This window comes from Diadema setosum, chromosome 1 (assembly GCF_964275005.1).
Source record: "Diadema setosum chromosome 1, eeDiaSeto1, whole genome shotgun sequence".
In the NCBI taxonomy this organism is placed as follows: Eukaryota; Metazoa; Echinodermata; class Echinoidea; order Diadematoida; family Diadematidae; genus Diadema; species Diadema setosum.
Genome location: NC_092685.1, coordinates 5,127,022 through 5,154,971, shown reverse-complemented (window position 1 = coordinate 5,154,971; position 27,950 = coordinate 5,127,022). Strand labels below are relative to the sequence as shown.

The window sequence follows — 27,950 nt, the reverse complement described above, 5'->3', positions numbered from 1 at the left end:
TGCAAATGATTATTTTCCTTTAGATGTAGGCCTATATAGAGGCCACCTACACTCAGGCTACAGTGTACGGCCACTAAAAACAATTCCCCCGAGAGAAAAGCCATGTTAATGACCCTGTCTGTGGGCCCTGTCTGTAGCAGCCACCTCTCTATAATTAACGGCCACTTTTTCGTCCCCCTTGGGTGGCCGCTATAGACAGGTTTGACTGTGGATGGTACATTGTTAGGTTTTCAGCTGCACAGCAGGGCCCCGTCTTATAAAGCCTTCAAATCAATCACAAGTCCCCAAATCAATCGCAACTTGTATTGCAACACACACAAAACTTGTGATTGATTTCTATCACAAGTCTTTATAAGACAGGCCCCTGATCTATACTCTGTATCAAAGTACGATCCTGATTCGATGGCGTTTACTGAGTCTGCGTGAGTAGACTACGTTTTATTTTATGTGTCACCCATTGGTATGTGAAGCCACACGCCTGAGTGATGCGTAATGATCATCCACCTGGTAGTGTGGTAGTCTTGCGTGGGAAGGGAGCTAGCGATCAGAACCTGTGCGTCGTACATGTACTTCACATTCCACTGACGCTACCACTGTGTCGCCTATAAAGTTCCCGTAAACGCATATCTGCCGTATTGTTATTTTACGGTGTGTGATACCTCGATACATAATGTGCATACTAGTACCGTACTCGTATACTCAGTAATGCAGTACACTCCTACGCCGCGATCGGTCGCTGTGCATGTGTAAAAATGATGCTGGTCGCGTTGGTCCTGCGATGAGGTGATCAGAAGACAGACAGACGTTGAGGAAATTTACGGAAATACTCGATAGCAGTGATTCCTAAGGATCGCCTCCCGCCATTCTGTAAAATAACAACTTAGCAGTTCATTCTATAAAGGAAATTTCCAACCGTCGTGTTTTCTCATAGGTGGGTCTACTATCAACCAGTGGCAGCAGAGTGGATCGTATCTGAGAAACAAGTGTGATGTGAGTTGATACCAACCATCAAGGAAGAAGTATTCTTCACCTGTGGCTGTTAACATCGATGAGATTCAATACATGAAAAGCTATTTCAAAATTTCGGTTTCTTCTAGACAAATCTACTTCTAGATTTCTACTAGTAGACTAGTCTAGAAGTAGATTGTCCAGCCAGAACCATTCTAGCTAGCTAGATCTAAATTTATGTTCAGTCAAAATGTAGTCAGTTGTGAATGTATTGTGTTTGCATTTACCTGGTAGTGCAGTGGTAATACAGTCCAGTGGTATACTGACCATTGGGATCCGGATCTAGGACATTGTCATTGCTATTATTATTAACACTTGACCGTAAGATCGGTCTATATCTGGTCATCGGGGATATGTTCCGCGGCCGGAGATAGTGTGTCTGGCTTCACGAATCCCCTCCTTTACACGGAGGAGAGCAATAACGTCAAAAAAAATAAAAGACTTCTCCGGACAGACGGATCTTTCTGTCTATGCTGACACGACATTGCACTGCACTGCCACTGAATCAATCAAAAGTAATGAATTTTTAGACTGTAGGTCTACTTCTGTGCCCACAATTAAGTCTGCTCATTTTTTTTAACGTTACCCAAATTTTTTTACACTAATGTAACGTCAACTGTTGACTGAAAGATCAGTCTGTATCTGGTCGTCAGGGATATGCTCCGCGGAGACTGCATCCGGCTTCATGGAATCCCCTCCTATCTAACAGTTCGTTGTGGTTGGTTGATAGATCTATACAGAGGAGAGCTGATAAATTAAAGATAAAAATAATATTAAAAGACAACTCCGGGCAGATGGATTTTTCTGTCTACGTCAACTGGTACTTGATAGGCATAGGCACATTCTCAGTCGTATATGACTGAGAATGAGGCTGACAATGGCGACCATGTACAGCAATGTGAACATTTGGAAAAAGTACAACATATGCTTAGACGCCGACGCCTATATTACTTTGCTTCAGCAATTTTTTTTTTTTAAATGCACACTATGACTGACACTTAAAAAAAAAAAGTTTACACAAAGTGACAAACACATTCTTGTGACTTGGTGCTATGCACTGTAGAATTGGCCAGTTGGTGGATCCTTTCATAGGGTATTTCATTGTATAAACTACAATATACATGTTACAAACTACAAAGTTACAAAGTACAAACTACATGTTATGTAAACGAGTGATATTAATCTTGGTCTGTTGATAAATGAAATGCTGCGTTGTTTGTGCGAAACTGTACATTTGGTCTCAATGTTATCCATCTCAAATTCCACTGAGTACTCCTAGTCTTCCATCATATTAAACAAACTCTGACTGGCAAACATCAGACTCTTGACATGCACAGTTGTACTAGACTTGTAGCATATCCCTAAAAAAAAAAAAAACCCCATTGTTCCCTTCCTTCTAACATTGATGCTAAACTGTACTCCTGACAACAGAGCAGGAGTGAACTTTTGACCTCTAGCTGTTGACCTTAGGTGACTGGGTCTCTGCCTTTGGTTGTGATCTCCATGACTGACTTTTTTTTATCCAAGTCACATTCTTTGATGTGGCATTTTACAGGAGACTGATTTGCATTGTTTTATTTATTTCCACCACAAAATGCTACCAGTGTAAAAACAAAAAATGACATGTTTGTACAATGTGTGCAGACATGCATATTACATTTTACGTTAAAAATGTCATTCTGATTTAATTTTGCTGTAGATTTTTCTTTTTCTTGTTTTCTTTCTTCAGGGTTTTAGGACAGTAAACCTTTTATGACATAGTCAGTGTATGTGCCATTCGTGATCTCAAGAAATTTGTTGTATTTCCACTGATTGACCATAACAAGTATGTTTTTAAATTGTACAAGGTAAGATCTGCATTTTCTAACTCCATACTGGTTGCACTGACTACTCTTACTTAGCAGATTTTGATCATCTTGGGAAAGAAATATGACCATACTGTCTTGTAAAGAAGAAATACAACCCAAAAATAAATAAACTTCAAAAGAAAAGGAAACATATTCCCTACAGAATGATAAAAAATTATAACAATCGGATGAAAAATAATGACATTTTGAAATTTCACATTTTCTGGAAAACATTTCTTGACCAGTCCTTATGAAGAAAGTGAGTGGGTTGATGATGTCATCCCCTCACAATTTGTCATGTTTACATGTTAAATGTAAATTATGAAAATTGAAAAAAAAAAATGTTATTTTTAGCTAAATTGCAAGTAAAAGCATGTTCCCATACCAAGATATATCAGAGCTTACACACACACACACACACACACACGCACGCACGCACATATATATATTATGGCAGGGCTCCACACTAACTTTTATTTTTGGTGGCCCAAAGGCAAACATCCGACCAAATTCTTCATTTCTGAAATTTTGGTGGCCCGACGTGCATTTTTGGTGGCCCTGGGCCACCGGGCCACCATTAGTGTCGAGCCCTGATTATGGTGTTAGATATGTTCTTTTTTATTTTGGATGGTTTTAAGACAAGTTTTACAACTGAAATATGAGATTTTTGTAATTTCTGTATATATTAAGAAATGAATAAGAAATTGTGAGAGCATGACATCACCACCTTGCTGATTTGAATATTTGTAAGGACCAGTTAAGAAATGTTTTCCAAAAAAAATGAAATTTCAAAATGTCATATCTCCCTCTTTTTTTTTTCTTACTCAATTTTTGTCATTTTTGTATTGTTCTGCAGGTAATATTTTTCTTTTTCTTTTGAAGTTTTTTTTTTGGGGGGGTGGGGGAGGGATGGATTTCCTCTTTATTAATAAAGTACTTTGTTCTTTGCAAAATTGCTCCATATGTGAAGCCATGGTTTAGACTGTTCTAAAACCAAAGTGAGCCCCAGAGAAGTGTTCATAATATCATCAGAAGAGGTTGTTTCCACATATTCCAGACATTTTATCTTAGAATTGGTCCTCATAAATCTCAGAATACAAGTATTTAAACTTTGAAAATGATATTGAAACTTGTTTTATAAAGGTACAAATGTAAATGTCTGAAAAATCAGTTTGCACTTCTGATAAGTTTGAATAGAATCTATAGAGTGCATTGTCAATTAGTAAGCATCTTTTACATATATTTGTATTTTGTGAATGGTTTTGTATACTATATAGTAGGCTTACTTCAGCAATTTCATTTCCTAAGTAGAATGTCATGTGACATATTTACATTTACAATGTATGAATATACCTTATTTCCTTTGAGTAGATACTACATTTTATGTGCAGAAACTTTTTAGGCTCTATTACCCTGCTTCTCAATCAGTGGTTAGCAAAGCTTTTGCAGGTGAACCACGATGTTGGCCAAATATGAAATTTAAAAATTTGCAGTCGATCTTACTGGGCCTTGAGAAAAATTGTAGGAGCCAAAAGGGGCCTGGGGTTGAAAAGGTTGAGAAGCGCAGTTTTATGAAATCCAGACCCAAAAGTGCAACAATGCCTTCAGAATGAGAAAGGTTTCCTGGTAGCAGATATTATGCATGCCAATAGAATGTCGTGGGTTGGAGAATTCCTGTGTAGAGGAGTGTTAAAAGAGTGGTATGCTATGTATATATGTGCATGACATGTACAGTACGTGTGTAGCTAAACCACCATTGGCACACTAACAATACCGGTACACAGTCAACACCTGTACATACCACTTATATGTTCACGACATTGTGGGACATACCTGCGGTATGACATAAAGCACTGAGCAAACATTAGTAATCAATGCGGGAACACCCCTCTAAACAGTTATCAACAGTGCAGTACAAAATCATATTTGTAGATACCGCAGAACTGGCAGGCCTACGTATTATTTTGTCCATGAACAAGTTGATAGGTGTGTCTGGTGATTCAACAAATCTTCTCTCTTTACTGGGTGGTGTGGTCCAGTGTGAGTCACTGACCTTCTCAGTGTAGAATACCAGTATACCCAGGATTGCCAAGCATTCTGTCCATGCCCCCGTGTAAGCATGTGACATATTCTGCAGAGCAATCAACACACACACCAAGCTATTGTTATGCCAAGCTTGCCACCACAATGGGTTCCACATTATTTACATTATATTTACGGGGTATCAATATTGAAATACCCATCTTTGCTCAATAGTCATCAGGTGTGAAACAAGTGGTGACGTGGTCTGATTATCCACGGTCATCTCATTATTATACAGATGATCAAAGGACACAAATTGGTAAGACAGTTTGTCATTGTTTGTGTGTGCCAGGAATAGCCCAAGCAGACACTATTTGTAAGGGGACCTAAGGGTTTTTAATTAGTGCGCTGCTGTTTTTGAAGAAACTATAAATATAATCTTTTGTGTCCCTTGTGGAAAATCATCTTGACTTGCATAAGCATGATGATAGACATAACTCACTGGAAGACAGTGGATTTCAGATATGGACTAAGTGTACAAGTACAACTATAGCATTATGCTGGTATGGTTGTGGTTATGGTGCAAATCATATTTTGTTCTTATGTTGACAGTTTATTTTCTTAACTCCTAGTGATCAAGCTTTTGTGTACTAGCAGCTCCAAATTTCTGCCTGCAAGTGCAAGTATTGCAAATCAGAATGTAGTTTGCATGGCTGACATGTGGACATGTGCGATGGTATCCAGTGTTGTATACAAATGTGTGATTCAGTGGTGTTGTAGTATTGCCAGCTGGGCTGGGATCAATAACAAGGCTATTGATTTGTACTTTAGTTGAGGTTTGGAATGCTTTTGTTGGAAAAGTGTGAGATGATGCTTCCCACAGTACTCCAGTATAACTATGCTGTAATTTTGGCTTGCAGCGTACAGATGGGTGTGTACAATGTACATCGTACATGTGAATGTTGCATAATATGAAATATTTGTGGAGTACATTATTCTATTGTTGTCGTATTCATATCTTATTAACTCCTCCACTGACTGGCATTAAAAAATCTTTTTGTGTACATTCTGAATGGCTTTTTTGATGACTCTGAAAGGGTTATTTGTCATACTAAATTTACGTCAGAAATGACCTTTAGCCCTCTCAGTGTATTGTCCTTGAAGTAAACAATGCAACATATGTCATGGCTAAGAGCTGAAGCAAAAGCGTATTTGCATGAAGACCATTTAAAAAGCTGGATGCCAAAAAGGTTCACAGCTGAGCAATGCATAGATTGCGGTACAAGGTTCTTACAATGTTTTGGGTAGTTGTGCCTACTGGCAAAGGTATAGGATCACGGCACTCTCCTTCTTCCTGTTTTTTTAAAAAAAACTTATTATTTGTGGCTCGACCCGACAAGCACAAATGTTCCCAAGGCTTACTCGACATACAATGTAGCAGCAACTACACATGTAAATGTGTACTTGCTAAGTTAGATTCCAAATATTGTAGCGCATTGAATGTACAACACATGTAACATACATGTAGGGGTATTTCAGTGGAAAAACTTGTTTTTAAAAAACGGCAGAGTATCAGGGAATCATGTAGGCCCTATAGTATAACCCTTAGAAACTTTTACAATCTACATTATACAACTGCTCTGGGAAAAACATATGTGTATGTAATGTACACTTTTGTGTGCAAGGCTTGGATGGAAGAGAAAGTCCAAATTCTCATTTAAAACGAAAAAGAAGTTTGTCATCAACTACAAAAATGATTAAACAGAAATTTTATGCAAAGCTGCTGTCACCTAGAACATGAGAAATGTTGCTGTTCCATCTCAAAGTCACTATTGTTCAAATGCTGTTGATGTCACTAACAGGTTGCTAGGAGTGATTATGGGTCGTGGTTTCATATGTGTCACATTATTCAGTGTAATTGTGTGCATTAAAGATCAGTAAAGTTTAGGGGATTTTTACTGCAGAAATTATCCTTTTTTCATCATTGAATTGGCTCCTGAATTTCTCTGCATAATAAAAGCCAGAAAAATTTGCTTCAAATTGGCCTTATTTGCAGCATTAAACTTTCGCAAATTGCCACTGGTATTTGATGCATTATGCTAATAAAAAAAAAAAAATTATCATGCATTGTAATTTCTTAAATCTTGGCCAATGAAATTTGCAAAGATTTCATGCATGCCAAAGTTTGTGGTTAGGCCTATACAGTACATGGCACAATGTATCTTATTATGGAGAAAGATTTATAGATGGACCTTGTTGAGTTTATCACTAAATGCTAAATGTAGCCAATTTGAGAGGAAAAGGGGTCATGTGAATTTTTTATTTTGTGTGTGTTGCCATTTTAGAGGCAAATCCAGCATTTGAACTGTTGATGTCCAGTGTCATGACATATTTTACTTATTGATAACATATTGTTTATGATGTTGGAAATGTGTTGGCTGTTGCCCAATAAAAAGTATGAAAAAGATCTGTAAATTCTATCTGAAACAATCAGCCATGAATGACAAAGTATTCAAATGGGAGATAATTTTGTTTTGTTCCTCACAAAGTACTGGTACAGTCAATTATAGTAAACATTGTAATGAAAAGACACTGCAGTAAAACACAAAAATTTTGGTTTCTGAGACCGGATGGATTTAAAGAACAGTTGCTTCCTTCTTAGTTGAACACAAAAGCACCATTTCAGAATGGTGTGGATACGTAACAGTGTTCCTTGTGACCTACTAGTGCATGACAATAAGTCCTGAGCTGGAAGCCTAAGTTCCTGCCAGGTAGAAACCATGACATGGTGACTGTGGTATTTACAGCTTAAAATATAAAGTCTTAAGCCCAAAGCTCTGTGTTTACATGTACAGTGTACTCTGCCACTTTTCCTCTCTCCATGCAATGAGAAAAACTGGCGTAGAGTAGACTGACATTTGCACAGACCTTTGATGGTCTCATGGGTCAGCATCAGTGTGAATCAAATGTGGTAAATATTAAAGATTTAATTTGTCCAGTGGTATCAGAGTTGTACAGAAAAGATTGGAGAAACAGACATAATTTGTTACAGGTGTCATGAATGAATGAATAAAAGAATAAATGAATTACGTTATCCACTGCGATAATAATATTTGAATACGTAAAATTTACAAAGATTCATTATAGAAAAAAGTAGGGATAATAGGAACCAGAAAATAGCACGAACGCTACATGTAGTCAAGTCTGGCCCTTTGCAATTCAGGCAATTAGGCCTACAAAATATGTTTCATGGTCAACCATTTGACTCATTTGTAATAGAAACATTATACTTTTATTGTTATACCCTTGCAGATACAGTCTGTATGTAGTGTTTTCAGTATATTTGCACTGTATATGAACTGATTTGCTGTGTCCCACACTCTTTGTGAGTGATATACCTTTGCATGCAATCGCATCTTGAAATATGGCACCCAGTGTGAGACAGCCATCCATGCTTGTGATGGAGTCAGAATACAGGTCAAAGTTCACAGGTTGTCTAGCAAAATGGGCAAGGCTGGAAGAGAACATGTACACATTGTATTATGGTTGGCTTGCGACATAGTCACATAGTTTGCTCTTTTTTTCCTCTCTCTTCCTTTTTTTTTTTCTTTTTTTGTTGGTCGTGTTTGTTTTCTATAATACAATGTCTTTCTTCATATTTTTGTTATTTTCATCACACACAGATTGCAGCTTTGTAAGCAGTCATCCAAGAAGTTCAATCGGCACTCTGCATACCACAGCAGCACAAAGCTGATATCTAGTGGAACGGAATTCCTTCTACTCGGATGCCAGGCAGTTAGGGTAAAATGAGAAGAAAGTCTGGCAAAACAAAGATGGCAGGTCACTAACATGGCATGCTGTGTCACAAAGATCGTCTCACTGTGTAACGAAGGCGGACCAATCTGCACGACGCCACAGCTCTAGCTCCCGCCAGCGTCGCGCCCGTAGAAGATTCATCTCGTACGCGGATCCGTCGTGTCGCGTTAGATTGAAGCAAGATGCCATTTGGTCTGCGTCTGAAGAAGACGAGGCGGTACAATGTGTCGGGGAAGAACTCTTTTGTGGCCAAAATCCAGCTGTTGGACTGCAATGTCTTGGAGATCACCCTGACACCTGAGAGCCTGGGGCAGGACTGCCTAGACACCATCGCACAGAAACTTCAGCTAGAAGAGGTACGGTAGGGTGTTCCTTTGCCACAACTGGCACAAGGAGTGGTGTCTGTACGTGTGCATAGTTGGTATGGTCAACCACCTGTTCAGTTTTGTAACGCTGTCTTTGTCTTCTGCAGCATATCACATACAAGTACATTCCAGCTCCCTTTTCTTCCCCTTGGTCAAAACTCACTGTTCTAACAGCTGTATGAAATATTTTTGTTTTGTTTTGTTTTGTTCAGTAAGCTTTTCATTTCCCTCTCCCTTCTTCTCTCTCTCTTTGTCTCTCTATACAAATATCTTGCTCTGTCATCTATAAATTTTTGTGGTGTCATGGTTTCTATGCCATATCATTTATACAAGTTGTTGGTGTGTTTGTATATTTTGTTTACATGGTATTTGTATTTAGAGACTGCACAAGTTTCATGAGTGTTTTCTGTGTAGTTAGAAAGAAAAGATCAAACAAAAAAGCATCCAACTATCAGAACAAAATTTTTAATGGACAGTTTTTTGTGACTTCAGTAACTTTACTACTTGAGAAAGTTAGGAAGATTGAGAGAGATGTCCCAATAAAACACATGAAACATTGTCATAAACAGTTAAATCAGGCATCATGTTATTTATCAGGATTTTGTTTTTGATCCAGGGGATGGCAATCAGTGCAAGCAATATGTAAACATTGTTCAGTAGCCAGATACATTCATGTTCCCTTTTTCTTCATTCCTGCTGGTTCAATTGGGATTATGTATGGGATATAACACTTTGTCCATGCACCTTCAAAGAGTGTTATTTCAGCGCCTCACATTTGCTTTTTAAGGTGACATTTTCTACAATTGATTTGATATATCGGAAAATTGCTTATAAATCTCTTTTATTTTGGGTGTATTCCATCTACCGCTGTTACATGGGTTGCAAATGCTACTTGCCCCATGGTTCTCTCCCCCCCCCCCCCCCCTCATGAATATGCTTTCAATTTCAATAGCTCATTCCAATCCTGACCTTACCGATAACCCTCCACATTCCATCAGGTAAGCCTGATGGCTGGGTGATATACATTACACTTATAGCTATATTTTCCCCCATGTGTGTATGTGTACATGTGTTTGTGTGTGTGTGTGTGTGTTCAAGTGTATGTTTATGTTAGTCGTATTGGTATATTTGTATATTTGTGTATTATATGGAAGTGTTCATCAGTGCACTTACACTGTCTGCTTCAATCTCAACCTCCAAATGAAAGGAGAGACATGGTAATAATTCTCTAAGAATGGTAATGTGTGTCTTTCAGCGGGTCGTGACCCCATTTAGTTGGCAATCACTGTGACAATCTATCTCCCCTGAGTTGCTTGATTTTTTTTTTGAACTGCCCGAAGGCTGCCAAGGACGCTAGTGTTGACATGTTTAATACTTGACCTCCTTTCAGTAGTAGTGCCTCTTCCGATTTCAATCAATTTGTAAACAGTAAAGGCTCACAACTCACAATGTATGACAATACATTTCTGGGAACTCCTGTTTTGGTCCAAATATAACAATCTCTGTAGACTGGTTATTCTCATTCTCACGGTTGAAGTGAACAATATTAGGTGTTTTCTTTTTTTTTTTCTTTTCAATTCCAAGCCCACTCCCACATCTTAAAATATGTGAACAAAAATTGTTAACAGTTTAAAGATTTATCCATGCATATTTCAGTGTGTTTATGATCTATAATGCATTTTAGTGGTGCAGTAACCATACTTTTCCCCAAAGAATGTAACATCTGCAGAGACTCCAACCCAAAGCACCTTCTGATCTGGAGATTCTCCCGCCTGAAACCCCTAGCAAACGGGAGACTCCAACTTGATGTGTGCGAAGCGCGAAGTTCCTAGGGTTCTAGATGCTCTCTTGTGCTATCTAAGGCTTATTTTTTCAACATACGATAGAAATAAGTAAGAAATCCCTTCCAACAGGAGACAAAGAGCCAGGGCGGGAGAAATTAAATCTCAAACGGGAGAACGGGAGATTTTGCAAAAATGGGTTTTCGACGGGAGATCTCCCGTCGAAAACGGGAGAGTTGGAGTCTCTGCATCTGTATTGCATGATAATTTCTCACAGTGTGTGTTCCTGTTTGGTAAACTTACAATCTATCCTAGACATACATGTACTTGTCTGTGAGAACTTACATAGGCCCCTATATCAAAGAAGTAGGTGTTGTGTTCAAGGCCTAGGATGTAAATTAGTACAGATTGGTAAAGACTTTAGAGAAATATGACAAAAGAAAGGGAAGTTGTGATCATTTTAATGTCTGTAAATTGTGGAGCATGATACCATTTTATTTTGTTTTCCCATTTCCTTTTATGTCATACGTACGGTGTATGTCATGATTCTCTTTCTGATGAAATTGTAGCAATAAGCTTTAAAGCATACGCTATCTTTTGTGTGATGTCATCATATTTTTTGTATGTATGAAAGAATGTTGGGGCTACTGAACAGTATAGCCTTCAGCTGTACTTGGTAAATTATTTATCATTTTGGGCGAGATCTGCGTGTAGGCCTACACTGTAGGCCTACAAGTCAGTGCTGATTTTACAAGGGTACATTGTAAGAAAGTCTGTGATGTTGAATGGTGTATTGTTTCTCGCTAGCTGTGATAATCATATCAGTCTTGGCAATGCTGTAGTTTAAGAATAGTGTTATTAGCCGTAAATTCATGGACTTCAAATGGACTGAATGCTAAAGTTTGAAGACAAAGCACTAATGATGAGTCACTACAGATGAAATTTGTGCATCATCAAAATAGTATGCTTAAAGGGGATGGCTACTAACTGATCAGTGGGAATCAGTGGGGATGCTGGGGGATGATTGTTCCAATCCTTGTGGGATTCATTTTAGAGTACATTATTTATCTATTGTGTGAAAATTATTTGCTTCAGAATGGTCTCATATTCAAGTAATGTGCAGTTTAATGTTTCCAGGTTAGCATGCCTGTCCAGTGACGAGGCGATTAAATTGCACATTACTTGAATATGAGACCATTCTGAAGCAAATAATTTTCACACAACACTAGATATATAATGTACTCTTAAATGAATCCCACAAGGATTGGAACAATCATCCCCCAGCATTCCCACTGATTCCCACAGATCAGTTACTAGCTATCCCCTTTAAATACATTTATCTAATTTGGTCCGTATGTGCATTTCTTTTCCAGAGTATCTACTTTGGCCTGCAGTACAGCAACAAGAACTATAAGCTGCGATGGGTGGACCTCGAGAAGCCGTTGAAGAAGCAACTTGACAAGAATGCTCATGACTCTATGCTTCGCCTTGGTGTCATGCTGTACACAACCAATGTACAGACGCTGCAGCATGAAATAACCAGGTAATTTCATTAAATTTGTTCTCATGTCATGAAACCTTTGTTTTTAAATATCAAAACAACAAAATAGTGAACCATTTTTGTTTGTGGTCTTTGAGTGGTGGGGTAGTTTTATGATGTTGGTCTTTCTCAGACACCAAGAGGACTTTAAATTCAAAACTGTCATTGAAGGCAATTGAAGTTTAGTCAACTCCAATATTGAAATTTCATTTAGATCTGTTATCATTGGTTTATCATCAACATAGATTTTGACTTATTACACTTTATTCTGTAACCAAGATGATGTTTCTGTTTCCAGGGAATGTGTTGAAAAGGAAGGAATGTTGCAGAAAGTGACAACAGATGGAAATGTTATTCTTTTGTGATGAAAAGAATGGTCATACCAGTTAGATAGAACTAGCAATTTCTTGAGAATTGACCACAACAAGACATTTTTGCTTCATTATTGCTATGAAACAAAAATTGTTTCATAGTGATTGTTACTTGTATGTCAGTAAAGTCATTAAACATTGAATTCAAGGGGCTGTTAGTACAAGAATGTTGCAAATCATAATGTATAAAAATAAAACTTTTGAAGAGTTTGAGCATTTTTTGAAAGTGTCTTTTAAGGGGCAAAGTGACAAAAATGCAGAATGCACTACCACGTTGTAACCCAACAATGGCCAGCATCTTCAACTGATGAGCAGAAGAGCCAGTGTAGTGAACATTCTTCTGTTTTTCGGGTGGTGATTTTATAGTGTCGTGTGTGTGTTGCACAGACGTGCTCTGGCACGTTTTCGCCCACAGTCATTCAGTTTGACTGATCCATACTCGTTATAGCCCGAGGCAATCACAGAACAATCTGGGATCAATATGCAGTCAGTAAATGCTGTGGCCTTTTTTTACTGTGTCATGCCTGTATGCACTGCAGGCATTTCAAGTACAGCCACAATCTCGAATGCTCCTTTAATGTGGAGGAGTTTTATACACACACTGATACCTTTGGAGTGATGTCTTGTGAGTTTATCTGACTTTTTTGATGATCTGAGATTGATGAAATGGTCAGGATACATTGTGTCATTTAAAAAGAACACATTGTTTAAAGATGATGAGAGGTAGAAATATGGCCACTGATCTTTCATGGTACCTTTCCTACTCTGAAAAAAAAGTAAAAGAAATCAAGCCATGCCAAGGTACATGTAGTTATTGTGAACTTTTCAAAAGTGAACTGATAAAACCTCACAAGTTGTCTTACAGTATGTCCTTGTTGCTGGCGCAAGTGACTAGGTATCACCCCAACAAAAACCGAATGCCTTTGTATTGTTCCTTTGTAGGTACATGTATTATTTGCAGTTGAAAAGTGACATAATTGAGGGAATCCTGCCCTGCAGCGTTGACCAGGCAGTCAGTCTTGCCAGTTTGGCAGCACAAGGTAAACATATTGACATCCTGTATTATCTCTTCCTGTTCATCAGCTGATTGATCACAGTTTCGTCATGTTTCCACATAAATCTACACTAGAGATGGAATGAAATGTGTCTACATAGCTCTCTTTTATTCATTTATATTTACTTACGATATCTACATTTTTTGTGCTGTTACAATGCATCAGCTGCAGTTGAAACAGGTACAACCATCATAGTATCTCCTCACTACATGTTCGGTACATTTTGCTATACCAGGTACTTCTGTTGAAAGGATAATTGCGCTATTTTTTTTTTTTATCACAAAAGCACTACAGTTCAACAGTTTCATAGTTTCCAACATGATATCTGGAATCCCACTATTATGACATTATACACACGTTGCATTTACATGATTAAGTGTAGATTTGTGCTAAATTAGTCCTTTGTTTCAAGATCTCTTTTTACTCATATTTAAGTTTGGTATTGTTAGTAATGGTAGTTGTTTGCATTTGTTTTAATATTTTTGTGGATGTTGGAGTTAGATCATTTCAAAGGTTTAATCCAAGTTAAATAGTAATCATTCCAGTAGTGATCTAACTTATGGGGAGGGGTGACTAGTGGCAATCTCCTTCAGTTTGACTATCAGAAGCTGGAGTTCTTCGTCCATGATGTGCATTGCATAGCATAGTTTATGTCCCTTTGAAGTTTCTCACCCATAAAAAAATATGCCATCTATGCATAAGTGAGTTCAAGGATGTCCTTCCATCAATAAATTTGCTTTTTTTTTTTTTTTCCTGCTGGCATTAAAATCATGGCTGGGGGAAGAACCATATGTCAAATGACCTTGCCCTGGAGCTGTAAATTTGCCTGTATTTGAGGCCGCCTGTCTTTTATTGGAGGGGAGAGTAATTTCACAATTTCCACAGGTTTTTCATGTTCTCTACCTAAGTAACACACATTGCTCTGTTTCATAGTTATAATCAATAAAGCAACTGTGGATACGTAATAGACGTCATGGTACTATTATGTGGAATAGATTTTTTTTTCTCCCTCTTTTAGCGTCACTGTGGTAGGTAGGCAAAATTCATGAAATGCCCAGGTGCAGGAACACAATTTCAAGTTCATCTTCATTCAGATTCATGACATAGGCTGTTTTTTGTTGTTGTTGTTGAAGTATTGAGAAATAGTAAAAGGAAAAAACCCAGTGAAACAAGGGGCATATCAGGGCATGGGAAGAGTGTGAAAGACATCACAAAATGCTGAGAGTTTGTTAGAATGTGAAATGAGTGAACCCATATAATTCATATTCCTCAAAGCACTGTCATGGTATTAATATTTCAATAGGTTTTCTACCAAAACTGATAAAATCAAATATATTGAAAAATGTGGTTCAGGGGTATTGTTGCCATTCCTAAATATGTGGGTTTTTTTTTTTCTTTACTCTTGCCTTGTGATATCACACTAAAAATATGTGGAAAAACCTTTCATTTTTTTTTTTTTTTTTTTTTTTTTGCTTGTGGTTGTCATTACTCGGTCAGCATATCATGGTTATAAATACATTCCGCTTGTGGCATTTATACTGCGCCTGTGGTGTACTTTGAACATTATAAATAGACAGCTTGTGGCATATTTTTATCCATTATAAATACATTCTGCTTGTGGCATTTACACTGTGTTTGTGGTATATTTCATCCACACAGCCTGTGGGCTGCGTTTCAGTACTGATGTAAAGCACTATTTGTGGAATTCAGCTTCTTTTTCTCTCTTTCTTTGTTAAATCAAACCACCGAATAGAGGGCATTTCTATTTGATTGGTGACTAATGTTTCACCCATTTGACCTCTAGGTACAATGTAGATATCCCTTTGTGTCAACACTATTGTGAGTAACCAATGTTCAATTGTCTGACCTTTGCCCATATCCTATATTTGCTATGGGCAGCTGAATTCGGAGACTATGACCCCACCAAGCATTCTGTGGAATTTCTGCAAAACAACTATGTGCTCTTGCCAAAGGTTTGTGGGGCCAAAGTTCATTTTTGAGCCTGTTTTTTACAATTTTCAAACAGTATGTGGAGTACAAAGTTACATGTTTCTGTTTTTGTGTTTGTAACTAAAGATTATTACCTGTGCCTCTATGTGATTATAATTGCCATTGTTTTGGTACTTCTGCATTATTACCCACCCTAAAGAAAAATGGTTTTCAGTTGTTAATTGAGTGATCCTTGCATTCTGCAAAATCGCTGAAGTGCAAACCAACTGCATACTTGAAATTCTCCCTTTTTAGCATTCAATGCAGTAAATATACGTCAGATGTTTACGTGAATAGACACTGGATGTGGAATGCTTGTTTAGCTGTTTGTTTGGCTATTTGTTGACATTGTGCAAATCCACAATTACATGTGTGACTGTCATATGCGTGTCGTAAAGAGGGTCTAGACAGCTTTTGTCAGTTTGGAAATTTCAGTCAGGGCATACTAAGACTCATTACACTTAGTCAACACAGACAAAACAGACACACACACACACACACACACACACACAAAATATACATGTGTATGTATAATATTGCTAATGCAGCTTATTGCTATGGGTAAATGAAAAAAAAATGAAAGAAACAAAAACAACAAAATGTATGATTTTTCCTTCATACAGAGTTTAATTCAGCAAATACAGGAGCACTAAATTCATTCCATCGAGGTCATTTGAAGTGACACTGAAGTCCTGTGCTTTTTGCGTATGAAGATGCAGTCACCTGTCATCTTTTCCATTGAAGCAAATAATCCACCACAGTCTGGCTGCCAAATCCTCGATGCCATGATCATAGTGCTGGCAGTAAAAACCTTAAGATTTTCAGATTAACATAACAAATTGATATTCTTAAGTATTGGTATAACTTTGATTTTTTCAAAGAAGTAGTATGGTATATCTGTGATTGGAATCCATACTACAGTTGAAAAAGTCACACACACAAAAAAAATGTTTTATTTTAAAGTAGGGCCTATATCTAGCTGTGATAATAATGAATAATGTGCTAATCCATGTGATTGACCATCCCAGTCAAGATTACTTGCCTTTCTGCCAACTTCATATAGATGCAGTGCATGTACTGTAAAACGAGGAATGTTCACATGCATTTTAATTTCGCGAATTTCGCGAGCGCCAAGATTCGTGAAATTAATATGCACGCGAAAGCTTTTGACTACACTATATGCAGTGAATGTCAGTGGCAGTCCGCAAAAATTTCATTCCGCAAAAAAGGCTGTCGGTTCCAATTCGCGAAAAATTCATGCCGCGTATATATCATGTTTTACAGTAGTTCTCTACCAAGCAAACAAATCCAGTGCCAATCTTTGCTCTTGTTGTTTCTAATATTGTGATTATATTTCACATTGTAAATCTTTGCTCCAGAATCTGACCACAGATAATGAAACACTGTGCAGCATGCTAGTGAAGGTGGTGATTGAGTTCCAGGCCAAGAAGGGCATGTCACCCGAGGTCAGTGAGCTGGCCTACATCGAGGTCGCCTCCAAGCTGGAAGGCTACGGTCAGGAAAGTTTCCCTGCCAAGGTGAGTTTAGAGGATTTAGCAACCCTAAACCAGTTTTGGCAATGGGATTTCAATCTATGTGGTGTTTGTATGTGTTTTGTCCATGTGCATGTGTGTTTTTGCGTATGTCCATTCATGTGTATATTGTCAGTTTGGACCCAGTTTGACTGTTAAACTATGAAAATTTGTGTCTCAGCTGATGTTATTTTTCACATCTCAATGAAGGCAGGGAGGTTGCTGAAGTTTTTTGATGGAACGATTTCCTGGGGGAAACCTTCAAGAATTTGATGTGACATTATTGAAATGCTATATCAATCTACATATGTAGGTCCTCCTGAGAAATATTTGAACTTTTCTTTCTTCCCTATTTGTCTTGGCATCAGTCAGTATTTTCAGTGAATCATTCCCTTTAAAATTTGTCATGGCAAAGCATGCATTATACTGATGCAATGTAACCAGGAGCCATTTGTTATATCAAGGAGGTATGAGAGAACACCCTTGGTTATATTCAAGCCTTTAAACACTTGCACAGTTTTCAAGGTGTACAATTCTGTTTCAACAGTATCATGATCATTTTCAAATTTCCACATGCAGGGCTCAACATAAGCGGCGGCCCGGTGGCCCAGGGCCACTAAAAATTGGTGTTGGGCCACCAAATCAATATTTTGGTGGCCTGATCGGGCATCTAAGATTCAAAGTGGACTGTTACTTTTTCCTTTATTGTGAGCCACTGCATGTCTTTCTCAGGCCACCAAAATTTCACATTCTAAGATTTTAGTGGCCTGATCAGGCCACCAGGCGAAAAAAGTTAATGAAGAGTCCCAACATGTGGTGGGTTTTGTCATCATCATAATTATGGTATGTCAATTTACATTACTTCTCACTCACTAGGATGATTCTGGCAATGAACTTTTCATCGGTGCATCCTTCAGTGGGCTGACTGTCAAGCATCTCAACAGACAAGAGACGGCTTACATCCAGTGAGTGCTATCCCACTGAGATGCCTCCGCCACGAAGTGTCGCCAGAGGCATTATTTAATCTAGTTGATCCATTACTGTTGTATTCCGTACAAAAATACTTCTATCATTTTAGTAAAAAGGAATTCTGAACGATCACTTGATTATAAACAGTCTTTCAATAGTTAGTGACCTACACATCTTATTATTTGAGTTCCTTTCTTTAAAACCTCTGTTGAAGATGGATCTTTATTTATTTGCAACAGATGTGACACTTCTTTTTTTGTTGAAGATAATGCTTGGAAAATGCATCTAAATGATTAGATGTGATGGTTGTAGGGTAGATGTGTAAGTATTGTCATAACTGATTTTAAGAAGAGAGGCAGTCTCTGTATATTCAGATCTCAGAATACCTTAAAATATATGCTAGATAGAATGAATGAATGACAAACTCGGCAAACATGACCTGATAAAGATAACATTTCTGCCAAGCTTACCTGCAGATCTCAATCTGATACTTAAAGCTCACATGTATGGTCGTGAAATGAGATGGTGTAAACAAGTCAACAACAGAAATGAGGACTACTGGAATGTAATCAAGTTGTACTTTTTGAACTTAGTACCTTGAGATGCTAGCCTGACAACCACAGATACCAACAATTCTGTGTAAATATGAGACTTCCAACACATGTTTATTACTGTTGTATATGAAGTTCGTTGTCAGTGTTTCTTGGTGTATGTTGGGTAGTTTTGTTTGATTTCAATTTTGTTTTTCATCCTGCTCATTATAGGTGGCACGAAGTTCAGAGCATGGGTCACAACCGCCGCGTGTTTGGAGTAGGAACTGCACAGTCGCAGGATGTCATGCAGTTTCAGATGGAGGATGCCGAGACAGCCAAGTATGTCTGCAGGATATGCCGGCTGCAGCAGCAGTTTCACAAGTACACCGTGGAGACTGTCAAGTTAGTTACAACTCTTTTAACTTGTCATACTTTTTCATGTCAAAAAAAAAAAAAGAAGAAGATGAAAGAGAGCAATTGTCAAGGTTCTCTTTATGCTGGAATGAGAAAACACATATATGAGAAATGAAAGAGAAGTCGTTTCACTTTAAAAAATGCAGGTTAATTGAAATTCAAATTAAGTGATTCACAAGCTGTTGCAAGGAGTGTAGTAATGTGTCAAAACTAATGTCATCATCTTAATGCCATTTCAATCTCAAAGATATGATCTACCCTTTGAGACATACCAAAGTATAAGACAGGGAAATTGCTATTGTTGAGTATTCTCCTTGAGAGCTACATAACCTCCCCCCCCCCCCTAACACACACACACACACACACATCTAGTCATACAGTTGATGCTTTTCTTCATCTTCTTTTTTAAACCACAGAAATAGTTCAAGGCTGTTGAGATGAATGAATTCACTCAGTGCTTTTGAATTTCATTTACAAGGAACTTTGGGTTTTCAACTAACTACCATCAGGCCTTCTTTATTCGCCTGTTTTACATTTTAAAAGCACTTTGCGAGTAATTCTCAATTTTGATGCTTATTACTCATAGACTTGGAAGTCGGGAGGTATTGGTGGATGGCTTCCCAGAAGACAAGATGATTGGTGGGATGGATCCCGACCGAAGGCTCTCCATGGAGGGACAACCACTGCCAGGGATGATGGGAAGCAACAAGGACCACCTAATCCCAGGGGAGGGAACTTCATCTGATGGTAGGTTTGCCATGAAATCATTATGGATGGGTATGAACATGCATCTTTTACTGTGGATCAGGATTTTGTTGTTGTTCTTGCATATGTGATTTTATACTGTGTTTAGCTAAACTTCCAAAATGTTCTCTTTTTTATTTGAGTTAAAGTACATTTACCTATTATATAATTTTCTTCATTTTTTTTTTGTTTGCTTTGCAGAGAGTCTACCCCACCACATGCCCATAGATGGACATCCAGGAAATCAGCGCTTCATCATTACCGCCCAGGGTAACGCCAATTACACCACATCTCAACAGAGCCTGGAAAATCAGCATCCATACGACATTGGACCATTCACTACCTCGGAGTTGAGCCTGGACAGACCATCCATGGACTACAACTACTCCAACGGCAATCTGGTCACGTTGGAACAAAATGGCAGCGTGTACAGCGCTCCAAGTGTGAACTCGCTGAATTATGGACTTCACACGCAGGTGTCACCAAACTCATCAAATCCTAGTCTGACAAATAATGAGATGTTCAGATCACAGCTGCATACGGGGCTGCCAGCGTATAGGCCAAGTCCAGACTACGAGTCATTGATTCAAGCGAGGCTGAAACAGAGGTTGCTCACTGTTAGCGAGCAGAGCCAAAGTGTTGGGAACTTGGGGAAGCAAAACAACTTTGGGGCGATGGAAAACGTTATGTACGCACAACCGGAACTACGGCCTCAAAGTCGAAACCACAACAACCACTATCGGCAGCAGTTCAGACTCAGCTATGGGGGCACACCCAATAATTACTACAATTCTAATAATATGGACTACTCTCTGGAGTCACTGCAGCATGGACTGCTCATTAAAACACCTCATGGAAACATTGTACATACCATAAGTGTGCCTGAACTGACCTCGGAAAACATCCAGACAACGGAGGAATACATCACCGCCAAACTCTTGAAGAATAAGTACAAACCGCCACCCCCCTACCCTAGGGGAAGTGCCAGCACGCCAAATCTTGCAAGGCAAGGCATCAACTACCTAATGAGCAGCAGCAGTCCAGACCTAGTCGGCAGGAGGTTGCAGGCCATTGAAGCTGTGCAGGAGGTTAATTATCATGGGAGTGGTAACGTTCATGGTGAGACGGACTTGACCCAATCTTTGCCCATTGAAGCATTCAACCAACTGAGGATACAGCCCCATCAGGACTACCATCCAACAGTTGGCATGTACAGCAGGCATGTACCAGGTGGCTTCCAGCAGCAGCTGAGCCCCCAGCAGCCAGCTGACTTCAAGCCTTCCCTGACTCTGAATCTGGCTGATAAAGCTGCTCCTGCCGACATACCGATGAGTGTGCCTTCTGGGTATGAGGACAATCTCCCCAGCCCACCTGTAGACCATTCCTTGAGTATCAATCCATTCCACGACTACGCTGTGCCTTTAGTGAGTCCACCGAGTGAGTTTGCTGACCAGAGTGATATTGACTCTAATCTGTCCCCAGGCAGCTTGGGTAGCCCTTCACATCACTTCCTCTTGCCTCCCCAAGGCCATGGTGACATCTTCTTGTCCAACTCGCAGCCCTCACTCCCAGAACATTCTCTCTCATACATGCATACAGGTGCAGGAATGGGACACATGAGTGGTGGTGGCCATCCAGGCTCGCCAACCAGGGTGTATTCCATGCCCCAGCTTCATCCAGAAATGAGGGAAGTCAACCCTGGCCAGTATGCTATGCTTCATGTGGATCATGCAAACTTTGTGAACACGTCGCAGGGGTTCGCGATGTCTGCTCATAATTTGGATGTGGAGACCGTCCTCACGGGGATGGGAAGCCCATCTAGAGGTAGCCCTGGTGGAGTGATGCACAGTGTCCCAATGGCACATTTCAGCCCAGAGGATCACAGTCCAGTCAACAGCGGTGGCTCGTCTTTTGGCTCCCCACAGCATGAGCATGCAGGACAGACCCTCCAAGAATTGCAAGAGGGAGTGTCAGAGGACATGGTATTCAGCAAGGCCAGTGGATCTTTGATTGCCAGCCAAGCAGGTCTGCCTGATCTGGCCAACACTTCCCCATCAAATAACTCTAGCACAGACATCCACCCGGACCTTGATGTGTCGACGTCCAGTACCATCAAGCCGGGAAGTAGCTGCGATGGGGATCGCTCCGTGACTCCGTCAGCAGAAGGAATGAGTGAGCCAAACTTGCCAGTATCAACCAAACTTCCTCAGCCTGCTGCTATGCAGGAAGAACATTTGAAAGAAACTGAGAGATACATCGGTCCTCTGAAGATGGCTGCCATGAGTGGACTGACCCTCCTGAGGCCAAGGGATCTACCGGATGATCCGGAAGAGGAAGCAAAACACCCGAGAGATGCCAGGGTGAGTCTTTGGGGTATTCTATTTCAAAGCAGATTAGTACAGACACCTCTTATGTCCTTGATTTCATTTACATGTCATTTGTGTCGTGTTTGTCCCATCTCTTTGTCGAAAGGAAGAAAGTATTGTGATACACCAAAACAAACAAAAAGTATGAAGTGAGGGGAATGTGTAAGCCACAAGAACATGTAATGAAAACATTTGAAGTTTAATGTAATGTCAAAGTTGATAGAAGTGGATAATAAGAAATTACATGTCTTTCTTATCATGTTCCCAACTTATTGTCATGATGTGTTGGAGAACAGATTGATGAATTGATCCACAATATGATTCTTATATGTGATCATGGTGTGGAAGTACAAGGAATCATGTATAGAAATAGTGTATAAATAGTCAACACAAGTACTGTATGTGTACTAAATGTTTGTGTGTAGAACAGTTTATTCAGCATCCTGCATAAGTCAGTGCTTGCAAAAACTTATTTGCTGTCAATTTTTAGTTCTTTTGATTGGAAAAAGCTAGAAACTTTGTAAGATGAAGTTTTCCATATCAGTGATATTTGATGATTCTGTTCTTCAAAAATACAGCGGAAAATTCTTGAGAAGCAGCTCAGAGAGGGTCAAGTATTCACCGAATATGAGCAGATCCAAAAAAAGAAGGCGGGGGCCATCTATTACACCTCCAGGCTACCGGAAAATGCCAAGAGAAACAGATTTAAGGATGTGTTGCCATATGAGGTAAGTAAACAGCCCTCTAGGACAAGCCAGGATTTAATTCTGCTTACTATTAGTAAGGTGAAAGGATTTCACATGGGTGCATTGTGTTATCTAAATAAATGTCAACCAGTGACATCAAGGAGAATACCCAGTAAATTAAACAAGAATTTATTTGTTGCATAAGGGTTCCAGAGGTATCATGTATTTGGGTTATCTGTACATCAGTCTGTAGACCACAGATCTTGCTCTGAAATAGTTTACAGATTAGCTGCTTTCTCGCCAGCATTACAGAATGTGTATCATGTGAATGTCACGTTCTTGTCATAAACTCAATGCTGGTTTTATACTATAATTGATGAGATTTCATCTAATTCTGTTGTATTGATTTCATGCTTGTATTTGTTTATGTGCATGCGTGTGTTTAGCAGATGATAGGTACGATTTAATGGAGTATATGAAGACGCCTCACCATTAAGTGTGCGTTAAATTTGTCTCATCATAGGACTGCAGGATGGAGCTGTCGTCCTCAAAGGAGAATAGTGGTGGCTACATCAACGCCTCCCCAATCAAGGTACCCATAGCCGGGGAGATGCTGCAGTACATCGCAGCCCAGGGCCCACTGGAGTGCACTGTTAACGACTGGTGGAGGATGGTGTGGGAGCAGGGAACACGAGTCATCGCCATGCTTACTAAACTTGAGGTAGGAGCCAGCCGAGTGTAGATGATGTCATGGCATATATCATGATTCATTTTCTCAAACTCTGAAAGTGATATGAGTATGTAATGCTTAACCTTGGTTTCTTTGTGTTGTGGTGAAATAAAGAATGTGATGTTATGCCTTCATGATTGAGCTTGTGTATATCATTTATATTATATCATATCAGCAACTTTCTGTAACACTGAATATTGAATTTAGAAAAGATGTATAATAGGGTACAATATTTTGTTGTGTTTTTTTCCTCCCCATTTCATAGTGTTGATTTGAAAAAAAGAAAGCAAATAAAAAGTCGACGGGAATTCCCATTTTCACAGCGGCCTGTACTGGTAATTTGGGTCTTATTTTTTTCTTTTCTTTTGTTAGATTGTGTTCGAGAATGCAATAAATGTCACCTTTCTGTGTGAAGGTAATATGGGCTAATATGTCGACAGCTACCATATTCATCCGCTGTTTTATGAAACTGAACTTGTGTGTGATATGAGGGTTTTCTTCTAGATTTGTTTTGGAAATTTACAACTTTGAAATGTGCAGATTTGCACTTGACACAGAGCACCGTTGATACTATTGATCCATATCTTATTTTTACTGAACAGGAGGGAGGAAAGGAAAAGTGTTTCCGGTACTGGCCTGACTGCAAGACACCCAAGAAAAACATGGCAGAGTTTGGACCGGTAAGTTCAAGATGTTTTAGAATATTTTTTTTTCCCCCTCACTCTTTGGATGTAGTCATCTCAAATAGAAGATGCTGCTTTGTCTTAGCAACGTGTGATCTTCAGAGCACTCACTCAGACCACTTTCTGAAAGTGATGAATACTCAAAAGTTATGAAATAGGGCCATTGAACATGAAAAGAAATATGGACAGGAACAAATTACAATTGTTTTCTCAGGAGGTCACCACAGCTAAACAGTTATTGAAATGTTACAGCTATCTGTTGTCATTGAGTAGATGTGAGTGCATTTGTTATGGCATATGTTTGTTGAAGCGATATTCTATGTCATTGAGACCTGTGCTCCTACTGTGTTAATGTCTTTTTGATGTGCTCTTCAGTTGGCATACAGGATACTAAATAAGCAATACTTGGCAGTATCCAGTGCAAGATGACTGTTGGCATGTGGAGATTTCTGTATTTTCTGGACCACAGTGAAAGAGTGCTTTATAAGTTCTGTTTGTAAAGTGTTGCATGTTGCTATGAAGATTTTGATGTGTGCACAAACTTGCATAACACCATTAACATCTTTTTGTTGCCTGAGAAAGATAGGATTGTTTTGCTAGAAGAAAAACAGAAATTTTAGGAGAAATAACCAGAGATAGTCCAAGGAAGTAATGTGCAAGTTTCCACTTGTCTCTCAACAGTTCCGCGTGATTGGTCAGTTCAGCAATGACTCTGGGTGCTACGTGACGAGCGGTCTAACCCTGCGTCATGTTCCATCCGGCGAGCAGAGGACAGTGTGGCATTTACAGTACAACGACTGGCCAAACCAGGGCTGTCCTGATGATGTCCATGGCTTCCTCTGTAAGTTAACAGTCCATTCTTGGCTCAGATACTTAAAAGACCCTTTAAAGCAGGTCTCATTCACATTTGGTGTCCAATGATTTTTGTATTTGTATATTACCAACATGTGTGATAGTGTGTAAGTGTGATGACAGAAGAAAAATATATATGGTATTGGTTAGTGTTAATGTTGTCCCATGTTTAGAAAATGTGAGAGTGTATTATTCTGATGTAAAGGCAAAGATCTAAGGCAGCATGACTTTGATAAGTAGTGTCAGCATCTTTTTTTCAAAATATGGAAATTGTGCATACTACTGGCATACAAGAGGCTATAGCCTTTCAAGTGTCATACAAGCCCGATGATATTATGAAGGGGAATGCTTGTCTAAAGACAGTTCATATTTTCTCTTTATTTTCATGTGTATGATTATTTCAGTCTTTTTTTTCCGTAAGTTAAAATATGAATGATGTTTGCCCATGAGCTAACTTTTGCCCATGAGATATCTAATGAAGTACAGATTTCACTTCTGGTGGGTAGAAGCACTGTTGAAAATTAAGACTATGTTATTTATAGAAAAATAAATGGGCAAATATCTTTCTTGAAGATCACATATAAAAAGTGGAAGCCTGTTTACCTTGTGTATTTGGCATTCCTATATGAAAACAAAGTCATCAGTGTCTGCTATTCTGATCCACAGCCTTCCTGGAGGAGTTCCAGTCTGTGTGTCGCCATGCCAACAGCATGAATGAGAATGAGGTGGGGCCTCCGCCCATCGTGCATTGTAGTGCTGGAGTGGGACGGACAGGTGTTCTCCTTCTTGCTGATGTTATGATCAGCAGCTTGGAGCATAATGAGGTGAGCAGTCGGTGCTGTGTTCTTTTATCCACTTCCACAGTCAGTACCTCTCTCGGTTATAATGTAGCTTTCTAATTACCTGAAAAAGTGTGATTTCATAGCTCAGTTGACCTGCCTAAATTGAGTTTGAAGAAGTCATCTGATGAAATTGTCAATAAAACAAGGAATAGCAAATGAGGAAGCTATTCAAATGTCTAGAAGCAAGTGGTGTAGAACTTAACAATAGGTGGGAACCATTATTCATCTCATATCATTTTCATTATTTATAAATGTTGCAATCTCTGTGCCTTTCAAAATGAGGTTAGTACTGATGTGATATGATCAGAGTATGATTGATTAACAGAGAGTGCTGGTGGTCATATATTATGACTACCTGAAGCTGCATGTCACGCGTGCATAACATATCTCTCTCCACACCCTCCCCCCCCCCCCCTTTACTTCAGGAAATCAACATTCCAAAGATGCTGGACATTCTGCGACAGCAGCGCATGCTGATGGTGCAGACAGTTGGACAGTACACATTTGTCTACAAGGCGCTGGTCCAATTCCTCAAGAACACACGCCTCATATAAGCCAGGGATGCCATGGGGATTATCTTCATGGAAGCTTGCTCATCCGGGAGCTGCTGTCCTTTCATGAAAGGGGAAAATGAAACATCCACTTTATGATTCAGTGCTTCATAAACATGATATAGACTTTTTAGAGGTAAAATCTTGAACAGGTAATTATAGGGCTATTTAATAGGTAACATGTTCTGTGGATCAGGTTGCACAAGTACTTAAGAATACAGAAATATTGAACTGAAATGTGTGTGTCAAGTAGAGTTTATTTTGTTTAAAAAGCACTGCAATTTAGATGAAAGGTAGATATGTAATCTGTAAAACTTTTCTTGGAGGCACTAACCACATATTAACAAGTCAAGATACTTAACCGGGCAATAAATTATAAGGCTGAGTGCTTAGGATCTGCAATATCATGATGGTGAAAACATAACTTACTGATAGACCATCAAAAATGTGCACAAGTAGTTGTGCAGGTATATAATCTCATGACACATGGTATTCTGTTCATACTTTGGCGGTTATTGTATGCTACAACTGCAAGCATTTAGTAAAAATATGTTTCCAAAGGAAAGTGGTATGATAAAATATCTTGATACCTTGATAACCTGATACTTCCAGTGCAGAGCAATAACTTTATGGTTATGTTCAAATGTGATCTAGTTATAGAAACAGCAACATTCTTTCATTATTCTCCACTGAAACAAAGAATAAGTGCAGATGTATTCAGAAGTTTTTCAAAGACTCTGAAATTTGAATAGACAGATTTATAATATGTTAGCACTATAGTAATGCACTGCCGACTGTTTTCCTCCTCTTGCTTTCTTCATACCCTTGTTTCATTGAGGTAGACAGGATTTTTGACACCAAGTATAGCAAGTATTCGTAGTTCTTTAGAGCAATTGAGTAGTAATGTGGAAAAGGGAACATTTCTTTATCTCTTGTATGTTTCCTCAGAAAAGTGTCTCATGTCATCCTCATCTTGGCACTGTATTTTTCAATGTCACCAAGCCCATCACTGTTGTGATTACAGGTGCCACCACAGTTTGTGTTGATACATTACTTGCACTTCAGAGCCACATGTGTTGTAGATCTTAATGAGTTTGGGTATGAATATTGAATGAAATTGATACTGTTGTAATAGTCCATTGACCAAATTATTTTTACCATGAATAAGGTAGAGGTAATTTTCTGTATAAGATGCATGGTGTCAAGATGGGGAAACATCATTCAGGACAAATAGTAAAGGAATATGTTAGGCAT

General features: G+C 38.9%; 1 protein-coding gene across 1 annotated transcript; it reads left to right on the top strand.

Annotated features, from left to right (window-relative positions):
* The first annotated feature begins 736 nt into the window (after positions 1-736).
* Positions 737-27,950, top strand: LOC140246874 (tyrosine-protein phosphatase non-receptor type 21-like). Its single transcript, XM_072326201.1, has 16 exons — positions 737-990; positions 8,561-9,049; positions 12,213-12,382; positions 13,693-13,790; positions 15,705-15,778; positions 17,174-17,332; positions 18,203-18,291; positions 19,060-19,230; positions 19,829-19,989; positions 20,188-22,346; positions 22,931-23,080; positions 23,562-23,759; positions 24,371-24,448; positions 25,133-25,292; positions 25,970-26,127; positions 26,571-27,950. Exons 2-16 carry the CDS (start codon positions 8,876-8,878, stop codon positions 26,697-26,699), a joined length of 4,128 nt encoding a protein of 1,375 aa, XP_072182302.1. The 5' UTR covers positions 737-990; positions 8,561-8,875; the 3' UTR covers positions 26,700-27,950.

Excerpts from the sequence above, each read along its gene's own strand:
- LOC140246874 (XM_072326201.1), top strand. The coding sequence starts at position 8,876 with ATGCCATTTGGTCTGCGTCTGAAGAAGACGAGGCGGTACAATGTGTCG. Across the intron at positions 23,760-24,370 it reads CCATGCTTACTAAACTTGAG|GAGGGAGGAAAGGAAAAGTG; the intron begins GTAGGAGCCAGC and ends TTTACTGAACAG. Across the intron at positions 24,449-25,132 it reads ACATGGCAGAGTTTGGACCG|TTCCGCGTGATTGGTCAGTT; the intron begins GTAAGTTCAAGA and ends GTCTCTCAACAG.